The 12,795-nt window shown below is 34.1% G+C and overlaps 1 protein-coding gene across 1 annotated transcript in view; it reads right to left on the bottom strand.

Moving 5' to 3' along the window:
• The window catches only part of ADAMTS19 (ADAM metallopeptidase with thrombospondin type 1 motif 19), a 104,007-nt gene that overhangs the window by 24,519 nt on the left and 66,693 nt on the right, over positions 1–12,795 (bottom strand). Inside the window, exons 13-16 of the mRNA XM_081941155.1 lie at positions 12,569–12,741; positions 8,395–8,522; positions 7,755–7,875; positions 4,508–4,588 (exon numbers count right to left, since the gene is read on the bottom strand). Of these exons, the coding sequence (XP_081797281.1) occupies positions 4,508–4,588; positions 7,755–7,875; positions 8,395–8,522; positions 12,569–12,741 (503 nt within the window). The remainder of the gene's footprint in view (positions 1–4,507; positions 4,589–7,754; positions 7,876–8,394; positions 8,523–12,568; positions 12,742–12,795) is intronic.

The raw sequence follows: 12,795 nt of genomic DNA, 5'->3' as shown, positions 1-12,795 counted from the left end.
TACCTTTTCCAAACTATGTGATAGAAGCCAAAGCATAGGAAAAGAGAACCTGTACTCACCATCTGCTTTCTGATGCTTAGATGTATTGCAACTGCCATTCCAAGACAGGAATTCCAGTTGCAACATATGTCATGCTGAGAAAAACACCCATGTTTTTAAAAAGTATATAAGAACTAGTAACCTTATGTGGAGGTCATGAGCCAGGACAGCCAGATGGTATGCCAGTTACAACTTCCTTTAAAGCAACATACCCTTGCATAGTTAATGATGCCCTTCACTGAGTCATATTTGACTGCTGCAATATATTCTATTTAGGCTGTCCTTAAAGCCCAATTAAGGAACGCGGTGGCTCATTGGCTAAGACACTGAACTTGTTGATCAGAAAGGTCCGCCATTCGGCAGTTCAAATCCCTAGCGCCACGTAATGGAATGAGCTCCCATTATTTGTCCCAGCTTCTGCCAACCTAGCAGTTTGAAAGCATATGAAAATGCAAGTAGAAAAATAGGAACCACCTTTGGTGGGAAGGTAACAATATTCCGTGCACCTTCGGCGTTTAGTCATGCCGGACACATGACCACGGAGATGTCTTTGGACAGCACTGGCTCTTCGGCTTTGAAACAGAGATGAGCACTACCCCTAGAGTCAGGAACGACTAGCACATATGTGCAAGGGGAACCTTTACCTTTACTAAAGCCTAATTGGAAACTGAAGTCGATTCCAAAGGTTGTGGTCCAATTGCTGAAGGATGACAGCTTGTTTTATACTGTGGGCAACACTTACACTGTGGGCAACCAATAACTTTCTATGGAAAATTAAACATGCTGGTTAAGACTTATAAAGCCCTTTATGGCATGAGTCCTTTCTAACTGTGTGCATGTAGGCTGAACAGGTATGCTGAAATCCTCACCAGTGAGGGGGAAGAGGATAGAGTTTGAAAGCAGTTACTACCCCTAAGTTATGTAACATCTTGTCTCTCCCAAATTAAGATGCCCCCACCCCGTTACTATATGTGATGTAATAATGTTCTATACAACATATAGCTATCTGCACTTAGATTCTTTTAGAAATTTTAATGGTAATTTCTACATAATGTCTTAATCATTGTGGCATTTCATATTGAATGATTTATGTGTGGAATCCTGGATTGGAGTGTTGTAACATTTTGCAAATAAATAATAAAGATGTTAAACTCCTTTATCCTGTTCTGGTTAAAAACTCATCCACCAGGCCTATGCATCTCATTTACACAACTCATTCAAAAGCTGAACTTAATAATATTTGCATTCGTGATTATTTGGATTTTTACATTGGTCTTTTTAATAGAGTTCCATAACGAAGAATTCAAGTCAGGAGTGTGAATGTCTTATCTACAAAATGCTTCCTAGATAAGTCTTAGTGAAACATTTACATGGGACAAATCTGCAAAAGTCCATTTAATACGTTACTGTCAGACATTCAGTTGTGTCAACCCTCTGCCGCTCTATGTATCAACACTCTTCATGCCCCTCTGATTTGCACCGCCTCCTTCAGATCCGCCACAGTCATTCCAATATCATCCGCTCCCAGCCAACGGATACTAGGGCAACCTCTTCTCCATTTTCTGCTGATCCCTCCCAGCATGATTGACTTTTCAAATCACCTCTCATGACATGGCCCAAGTTGATAGCCTTTATGACAGCCAATTAATAGAATAGTTAATACTCAGAACAGTTCAACTAGCTGATATTGCATGGATGTAAAATTTATCACTGTTATGAATCTAAAAAGGAAATCCATGTAGGTATCTTTTGGTTGGAAGGAGCCAAAGAGTGGTACATCTTCCCACAGTTGACAAAATAAAATTAGAAAATGCAACCAGTCTTCCAAGCATAGCAATCAATTATATTTGGGGGGGGGGGGAAGGAAAATAATAATTAATTAAGAGAAATTACCAGCCTTGTGTGGCAAGTGATTTAAAATATAAAACTACAGGGGAGATAACTGTAGGGAAATGTGTTTGGAAAACTCCAGACATATTAATGAGAGTATATATATTAAAATTATATATTATATGAGAAGAAATAATTTGGATACTGTTGATACCTCTGTGATTTGTCATGAAGTTTTGGCAATACTGTGTGAATACTGCAGATTCCACCCACAAGCAAGAATTGAGCTTATATGTTTTAATTACTCTTTTTTATATGGCATATTCTTCATATACGGCATATCCATTTCTCCTCTTATATTTCTAAGTGGGGAAACACTTCCATTCCTGTCATTGCCATTCTCGTATTTCCCCTTAGAAAACAAGCCGATACTATCTTCATATAAACAGATACAGATGTGGATTGATATAATCTTTCAGGTCTTCCCTTATGATCTGTACAGATGCAACATGCATGTAAACAATTTTGTTTCAGGAAAATGTGCAGTATATTTTTGAAGCTTTCCTGAGCCCTTATAAAAACATAATTAACTATGCTCTGGAGAAAGGTACGTTTTAAAAAAATGCATTCCATTTGTAAAGTTAGGAAAAGAACTCTAGATTTGAACAGGAATCATGTTGTTCTCTTCTGAAATGTTTTGTATATCATCAAAAAATAATTAAACATTGTGTGAAAACCACCCCTGATCTTGTCTGTGAAAACACTTACCCAATACAGCAGAAATACTTTATACATTGTATATATACTGTTGAAACTTTTAGTTTACTCAATATGCATTCACACACACACACACACACACACACACAAACAAACAATTTTTAAAGCACTACACTGTAAGATTAAAATCAAGCTGCATTTATATGTATAATATTACAATTGTGTAGAAAAGCACTTTTGGTAGCATGGGAACTTTTTTTGTGTGCTGTACATCCAGGGCTGGGTTTTCCTATAGGCTAACTAGGCTTCAGCCTAGGGCCTCAAGATCAAGAGGGGCCTTTTATTTTTATTTATTATCCGTGCCACATTTTTTATAAAGGTTAGTACCAGTTACAACATGTTTCATTTAATATATTGATATATATCACAGTAATGATGTATTTTATTATCTCTCATGTAATTTACAAACTTAAAAATGGGAGGTGAAAGGGCCCCATAAGTGGAATAGCCTAGGGCCTCTTTTCATCTAAATCCGGCCCTGTGTACATCCCAACGCTGATGGTATTCTAGGCCAAATGTTTCAAGGGAGGTTCTCCGTAAAAACTGTAACACAAGCATGTCTCACTATAATCAACCCTGACATGTCAAGTATCAGACACATTTTATTCATTTTTATTTAAGACATTTATAGTGATATTTGCAATATTGATTGATGGTTTGTAAACACTGGAAAAAATAACATGTTCAAAAACTAATTTTGTTGCATTAAAATTTAAACAGGGACTCCAAATAATACCCAAATTAGTATTCAGTTCTCACTCTATAGTTTATTCCCAAATCACATAGCATTGGAAGGTGGTGGGGGAGAGGAAGAGAAATGCATTCTACGGATACAGCTGTCTTATTAGGCTTTTGGATACATTAATTCATTCTTTGACACATTTATTTATTCTTGCAACATTGTGACTAATACAGGAGTGTGCAATTATAGCAACTTTTATGACCTGTTTGCTTCAATATCCAGAATTCCTAAGCCAGCAGGATGTAAAGTGCCCCCCCCCCCATGTGTTGTAACTGTTTTATATCAATTTTCAATTTTCACTCTACTGCTTTGGCAAACTTGGATTCTTTTAAATATTTCTACAAGGCAAAAGCAGTATCAGTTGAATCTGACAAACATTAGAAATCATAACTCTGGATATTTTCCAAAATGAACTTTTGGTTGCTGTCAATTTCATCTTTTTGTGTGTGTGAGTGCTTAGAAAAAAGCTAGAAATTTAGACTCTGCCAGTTTTTCTCTTTCAGTATTCACTTGATTCTATAGTAAATTATAAGAGACAGCAAGTCCCACAGAGACTTCTTTGTTTCTGTGTTTTACAAAAACTATTTACAGACTTTTAATCATGAAAGGATTTGTGAATTTTGCAACTTTTGAATCAATCATTCTAAAACAGCCAAACTAAGTGCTAACACTTGGCAAAACCCTAAATCAGCTAGTTCTTAAACATTTACTGAATTTATTGACCAATGTACTGATTTTACTTTTAGGAGCTGCAGATAAAATAGGTTATAGTTAGCTACAGCTACAAGAAAAGGATTCAAAACAGTTTATATTCTATTAACTCATTCTACAGCATTGGTGTGGCAATAAACAAAATTTGATACAAACAGAAAAGCTATATGATACATACAAAAATTGTATGAAACATTAGGCTATATTAATAAATTGCTAGCATTCCAGTTGGTTGTTTTTAATCTGATCAATAACAACCTTTATTACTTTTTTCTGAAATTGTGAATTAGAATGCTCCCATTGTGCTACTTAAAAAAGGAAGAAGCTACTTGCTTTAGTCTCATCCAGGTTAAACAGATCCTCCATCCTAATAGTCACACTGTTTGATTTGATTTGATGGCAACTTACCCAAGTAGCTGTGAGCTGGTTTCTCTTCCACCACTTTGATTCTTCTTGCTCCTGCAGGTATCACTAAGGCTTCCACGTAACCTAAGTAGATATACCGACATTTATATTGTAATCTATTTATTTAAATTAGAATAATTTGATATCAAATGTATATTGGTTTCATCTATTCAAAAATCTTTAAATCTATATCTGCTAAAATTTCTGGAATCAAGGCTTTTGATTTTGTGCATCAACTTCTTGTATCTCTCCCACCCCCATTAACAAATATTACTGTATCTCACTTGAACAATTCTGAATTGATTACAAACTTGTCCCCTTTTTAGATTTGTGGACGATAAAAGGGATGAAAAGTTTTTATCTTTTCTGAAAAATATTAATGAACCTATATTCTTTATTTAATGAATCTATTTATGTTTCAAAAAGTTTGTCATGAGCCTACATCCTCCCTATTTTTATCTCTGAGCTACATAAAAAAGTGCTAAATTGCTAAGACAGCTGATCTGTCAACTACTTGGAAAGGGTTCAATGGACCAGCTATCAACCAAAGTACTTTAGATTCCAACCATCCTACTTAAGACCAAAAAGATGGCCAGGGACGGCCCCATCATAAACTTCTAGTCTTTGTTCGATATGCAAGAGTCTGTTTGAAGCATTAAACAAATCAGGATATAAGAGATTAATCATTTAAATTGAATCCAATATAATGTTTGGGATACAAAAAGTAATTCCATATTTCATATACAGCTTAGAAAGCGTGCAAGCAAAAATAATGGTAAAAGTAAGAAATGTAAAAATATAAGTGCAGTAAATTATCAGTATATATCCACTTCAGTATCAGCAGATGATGGTGATGCTCTGTTGTTGCTGCTTCTTTATTTTTGACTATAACAATCTGTTTGTGCAGATTAACAGAATTAACAGAGTAACAAAGTTGGAAGGGACTTTGGAGGTTTTCTAGTCCAACCCCCTGCTTAGGCAGGAGATCCTATACAAGTTCAGAGAAATGGTTGTCCAATCTCTTCTTCTATTCCCTTTCAGACTGCATGAAGTATATTAGGAACGATATGGCAAAACCTGCTAGGTATTTGGTAATTAGTGATCTTTTTTGAAAAAAAAAAGCATTTAGAAAGTTAAATTAAATTAAGTAATTTCAGGTTTAAAACAACTAATTAAAATAGTATTGCCAACAAAATTTCAACCATGGATATCTGAAGAGGCAGTTAAAATCAGCAAAATCTTAATACAAATGTTCAGTGATGCAGGTATCAAATGGCAGGGCTTTGTTCATAGCACTATAGCTATCATCTTGCTGATCTGGAACATTGAACCCCTCTCTTGACCTTTTGGACATTGCTTCTAATAATAAATATTTGTACTGCATGTGTGTGTGTGTGTGTGGGGGGGGGAAATTAAAAGAACACATACAAATTGGAAAGGTATTGGGTTACTGTTAGGGGATTGTACTAAAAGGCTTCAAAAGTCTCTTCCAACTCTGTTATTCTGCATTGTGTATTAAAAGCTGCTGAATGATCCAGAGTGAAGCATGGCTTAACAAAACATTAACACAAAAGATGGTTTGACCTGTTCAGCTGCCTACCATCGTTAGTTTAAGAATTCTAGTTAGTTGGTAATAGTATATGTGAATTCTGTAACTGTGAATGGCTAATATCAAAGAGACTCACTACTAGCATTTTCATGGATTTCATTCACAAATTTTATAATTTTTACTTGGGCTGATTCCATAGGATCAGGTAAACTATTCAGATCAACATTCCTGGATTAATTTAAAAAATCAGAAGTAAATTTGACATGTTTACATTACTCCACTTTGGCAGGGGGGTAAGGAAATGGGACTTTTAGATTTCCTTCCCAAGTCTAACAACATTACTTGGCAAATTCTAAATAGCTATATCCAAAATAAATATACAGGAATGTGTACTATCCGCAAATACAGTGATCTACAGTTAACTGATCATAACAAAGCTAGACATTCATTCAAACACTTCTTTAGGGAAAAACCACAGCAGCAATACTGATTCAATAAAAACAAATACTACTTAATCATTAAGACCACAGATAAGCACTGTGGTTGCAAATTGTAGAAAGCTTCCATACATAATTCATGAAGAAATGAACAAGATTTATATCAGTATACCTAGACATGGAATATAAACTAAGTTTATAGTCCTTTAAATTTAATTTATTGACTGATAGGAAAATGGCTATGTTTATCAAACTATTCCTAAAAATCCAGAAGCAAGTGATGATTTCATAAGTAGTTCACCTATACTAAAAAAAAACCAAACCTCTGTATTTTAAGTGTTTTTGTAGAAATATATAAGCTTGCTAGAAAAGATGCACTGTACGTAGCTTGATATTTCTGAAAAGTTAAAATGATCTCTATAAAAATTACATGATGGACAAATAAAGAACAGGGTTGATTTGATGTATTCATTGATTATTAATATATTTTCTGTTTCCAATTAAAGTGAAACCTCAATTACATTTAGTGGACTTCAGGTGCAGTGGATCACATTTCTTTCCCAACATCCACCCAAACTAACAGACAAAATCACTTGATGCAATGTACTCCAGATGGCACAATTATTATTTTTGAACAATTTCTGCTGCTATTTATTTTATTTCTGTAATTACTTAATTATGTAACTGATGTAAACATTGTGATGATATTTTTGTTATTTATTTGCCATGTGAACATACCTTCCCTCAAGAATTATATAGAATAATAGAAGTTTAATATACAACTGATATATTTTTAACATTTGAATTAGCCTTTTTGTTTTACAATGTAGCAAGATTTTAAAGTAATATGATGAGTAATATGATAATTGTTTCCTAGCATCATTTCTAGGCCTTTTCTTTCCCTTATTCCTGTACTGGTCAACTGTGAAATTGGATTGATGCAGCTGTATGTGTTTATTTTTATTTTGTTCATTTAATATTAGAAAACCAATTCATATTTTTTTTCTATAAATGAAATAATTTTCTTTGGGCAAACAATCTTTCTGTCCTTTATTTAAAATTCTAGTGTTGATAAAATTCTAATCCAGAGCAATATTTACTATTCAGGTACACAAAATAATCTGGGATAAATGCATGGAGTTGGATTTATAACATACTTATTCTTATGTGTTCCTAATCTCCTTAACAACAAGGTTGAAACTGGGTAAAATTAAGCTAAAATACCTTTTCATTTTGTAATCAATAAATGTTAAAAGAAGTTTACCTGCTCCTCGAGTATGATTAAAATCTCCTTTAACAATTCTACATGATTTTCCATTTCCATTGCAGACACCACAGTGATCTTCCCATGCTAAAGAACCCAATATGCCATCACAACCAAATTTCTGAAGTAAAAAAAAGGAAGAATAGCACATTGTCCACTCCAAGCGAAAGGATAGTTCCACATCAAATTAGACTATAATTAGTATAAGAAATATATTATTTGCTAACAGTACAATGTGATGACCTATTCTGAACTATTTTGGGGGGTAACTGGACAATAAACAGAATTAAAAATATATTCTTCCCCATCAGAAATACTATCTCTTTTTCCTTAAAAGATTGGGTTTTACAAAGCCCTCCTTCAAAATTCCCACTTCATATATACAAAATTATAGCATTCTTATCCATTTCTTCTACAGTGTTCTAAATTTAAATTCCAGGGTAATTTAAGTTTAAAGATGATATCCATAATCTAAAAGAATTAAGGAAAAAAAACTCCTCAAAATAATTAAACAGTAATAGTTAATTTTGGAAGACTTATTTATTTATTTATTTATTTATTTATTTATTTATTTATTTATTTATTTATTTATTTATTTAATTAGATTTCTAGACCGCCCCCTCTCCCCGAAGGGACTTACCTGACATTTTCCATTTGCACATATATCTACATCCTGAGGGCCACAGGAAGTTCCATCCATCACTTTCTCTGTTACCAATATTGGCTGCTCTTTTCCATTTGGAGAACAAAATAATGCACATGGTTTTTCTACGTGAATAAATATATATATATTTAGAATGTGACTTGAAAATAGTTTTGAACAATGCAAATAATCCAGTACTGGTTATAAATACATATATTTTAAGAGACTTAAGGAGTGCACTATTGGAAAACTTGTAAGATTTTCACGGTGAAAAACAATCTAAAGTGTTGATTTATTAATTGACAGCACATAGTCAATCAATCAGATTTTAAACAATGGAAGAGAATTCAATTTAGATATGGCTTCAGAGTCAGTAAACCTACAAGTAACTTTTTTTGTTTATTTGTTTATTCATTTTATTTTTTGCCTTTATTATTTTTATAATTAATTCAAGTTGGTGAATATAGCTAATACTACTTTCTCATCCTATTTTTTCCACAACAATCCTGTGCCATGGATTAGGTTAAGAGACAGTTCCAGAATGTGAACAGTGATTGTCAGTCTCCTGGTTTCTAGACTGGTGCCTTAATCACTAGATGAACTGCCTCTCAGTTTGCTATATTATTGTCAGGAATGACACTGAGAGACAGTAAGCTTATTGCTACTCACCTATTTACAAGAATTTTACCAGACTAACTGAACTCACTACAGAACAACTGGATAAGCACTCCAGGATCGGGGTATGTGAGTTTAATCTCCTTTGTTTCCAAACTTTCAGGGATTCTAGGCTAACCACTCTTTTAACTCCTCCTTCCCTTCAGTTGCAGCTTCCACCACTACTATATTATTATATGTATTGCATTATAAATAAACAATATATTATAATAATACAATAAACAGTATTGAACATTAGAAAACCTTCCTTTACAGCAAAACCTCTAATGAAGGACATACATTACTCACCAAAATATTCCTTGTTTTTCTGACATGCAACCAAAAGAGTTAAAATGCATAGAAAGAAAATACTTTGCATAGTGAGCAAAAGTAAAGGAAACATTCTTGTGAGAACAAATCAGCAATTCCCTCTTCACAGTGATAAACAATTTATAGTTTATTTTATATATATACATGGAACATTTTGAAACTAACGCCTTAGATAAATCTGAACACAAACCCAAACTCTGGCTTAGATATGTTGATGACACTTTTGTGATTTGGCCACAGGGGAAACAAAAACTGGACAACTTCCTCACACATCTCAACAGCCTACACCCCAAAATACAATTCACCATGGAAATAGAAGCAAACAACCAACTTCCCTTTCTGCACATCCTAATCTACAAAAAACCCAATGGCTCCCTAGGACACACCATCTACCGGAAAAAAACAGACACCAACCGCTACTTAAATGCACAATCCCATCACCATCCTGCACAGATCAACTCTGTAGCCAAGACCCCCATCTCCAGAACCAAACGTCTAGCTGACAAAGACCACCTGAAAACCGAATTACACACTCTCATAAATGTATTAATCTCCAACGGATTCCAAAGAAAAATAATTACCAACCTAATCCAAAGGGAGACTCCCCCCAAGAACCGAGACACAGAACAGGACAATGGCATCGCCCTCCTCCCTTACATCAAAGGCACCACAGATAAAATCAGCAAAGTTATCCACAAGCACAATATCAAGACAGCCTTCAGCATTGACCAAAAAATAGCCAACATCTTAAGAAACCCCAAAGACAAGATCCAGCTAGAAAACCAAAGAGTCTACGAAATACCATGCAAAATCTTCCCTGCCACATATATTGGACAAACTAATAGGAGAATAAATGCACACATCGCAGAACACAAGAACGCAGTCAGAAAAAAAGAAAAAAACTTCCTAATTTTCCAGCACCTTAAAGCAACAGGACATGAAATTGATTTTGAAGGAACCAAATTAATCTCCAAAGCAGAACACTTCAACAAGAGAATAATTATGGAAGCCATCGAAATAGGGAAACACCCCAACAACATGCATAAACGTGACGATACCTTCCGCCTACCAAACATCTGGAAACCAGCCCTAGTCAACAAATGAACCCCACCCACCACCCAGGTCGTTACAACACAAAAGAACAATGGACACACAGCTAGTACGTCAGCCACACAGGATGATACGAAATAGGCAACCAATCTACAAACATCAACTCCATCTACCTACCAGGGTGAAACTACACAGCCAATCAACCCACTTACAGCAACAAAGCCAGCACTCCACACACACACACCAAGATTTATAGAAAGATGACAGTCCAACCACCTCTTACTCGCACAAGCACGAAGCCGAAAACACCAGCCTGAAGATGGCGAGTGGGACCTCGCTGAAACATTGCCAAGACAATCTCAATCTTACATAGGAAAAGACCCGAATACAACAAGATGGGCCATGGACTGATCCTGGTATGTGACCCATTGGAAATCAGCCCATGCAAACAGCGGATGAGTGTATGAAGCTTCATTTGCACATGCGAGGGGTTAGGTTGAGCATGCACAACCATCCCCTCCACCCCCACCACTGCTGCCAGTCCACAGAGCTAGAAAGCTTGGGACTGCTGCTGTAATACATCTCTAAAGGACTATAAGAGGACATACATTTTTTTAAAGAATACTGATATTTTGACAAAGTAAGAACAGGAACTGTATTTTTCTTTTGTTTTGAAAAGATCATATATATCTTTATCATTTTTCTGCCTGCTTCTCCTGCCATTTTTTAATCTGCAATTATGATGCAAATTATATTTTGGAGTAAAGATCAGTGGGTTGCTAAATATCTAGTTTACCAACAGCATGTGTCTTACAAGTGGCTATATTTGAAAAAAATGTATCTCAAATTTAATTATCTTGAACACAGTTCAATCTTGAGCAGTTATTTTTTTCTGATAAATTATTACCTTTTATAAATGTATTTGAATAATTATGTGTATTATATTCAATCAACAAGTAAAAGTATGTGCAAGGGTAGCTATTATTTTTAATTTCATACATATAAATTTTATTTGCTGTAAGAGCTAAATAAGAAAACACTCTTTTTGAATGAAGTTCAAGAACTTTCAAATAATAGTAATACCCAATTCTTCTGACAATCCATTTTTAAAAATCAATGTTTTACAAATCATAGATATGCAGTGATGGCATTATTCTGCATGCAATGAAGCGCAAATATAGTGCATAAATAACAATAACAAAAAAGGGGCCTAAAAAACTGAGGCCCAAATCCACTTATACTTGCTTGTCTCTTCACAGAGGTAGCAAAGCAGACCCAGAAAAATTATTGGTATTAACTTAATATATTATTTGAAAATGGAGACAACATGATAAATACCTTCACATTTACCAGTAATTATGGCCAAAGAAAATATATTTATTTGTACCCAGTTTCTTACTAAACCGCAAAAAATGACTTCATTATCTTTATAATAAATGGGATCATTCTGATTGTATTTGAAAGAAACAAGGTAATATCAGAATTAAATGCTGATAAATTATTTTACTTTTTGAGACATTTCAGGATTAAAGTTGCATCTTTTTAGTGATCAACTTTTAGGAGTGTGAACCTACAATTCTTACTTTATGAATTGTTTATATTTTGTATTTTAAATTGAACAATGTTATGTATTTTAAATGCTAAACATGTATTCTAACACAAGCTTTCATCACTATATTAATGTGACAGTGCACAAAAGCCAATATCCTCATAACATGACTAGTCGTAAGGTTAACATATTTCTTTGATTTTGTTGCAAATGTGTAGTATGGATAAAATTAAATTTTAAAGAAATGTTTCATGATTAATTAAAATATATAATTTTAGCATTTATTTTTCATCTGCCAAAAATATACTGCAGGATGTATTTTTATTTAAAGGCAAGAAAATATTCTTTTTTTTAAAAAAAAGCACACAAAAGTATTTCTTAAGTAATCTACTATAAGGTTTATAACTGTATTACTTTCTCATTGCTTTCATTGCATTAGTCAACTTCACTGATATGGGGCCTACTATTATATTATAATTATTAGGTATAATATGCACAGATTTGTGTGTGTGCATATGTGTGTGAATGCAGATGTATATTGACAGTAAGTGTGCAGCTATTAAATATAAGATAGGGGTGTGCTCTTACCTTTATCTATAACAGCCTGCCATTGGTGTACATGTTTCTGATACGCTAGCCTGATGCTGAAGACCTGACATTGCCAATCCCTGAACGCAGGCAGTCCGGGATTACAAGAGGGATTCTTACATATTTTATATTGTATTCTTGATCCCTGGCATTCTGCTTCTTCGTGACCTGGACTAGGAAAGATAAAAATTAAAATTATAAAATAAAATTAGTTGCGTGGACATGGC

Source organism: Natrix helvetica (genome assembly GCF_964273705.1).
Source record: "Natrix helvetica genome assembly, chromosome: 2".
In the NCBI taxonomy this organism is placed as follows: Eukaryota; Metazoa; Chordata; class Lepidosauria; order Squamata; family Natricidae; genus Natrix; species Natrix helvetica.
The sequence above is the reverse complement of the archived record's forward strand: the minus strand, read 5'-3'. Positions and strand labels throughout refer to the sequence as shown.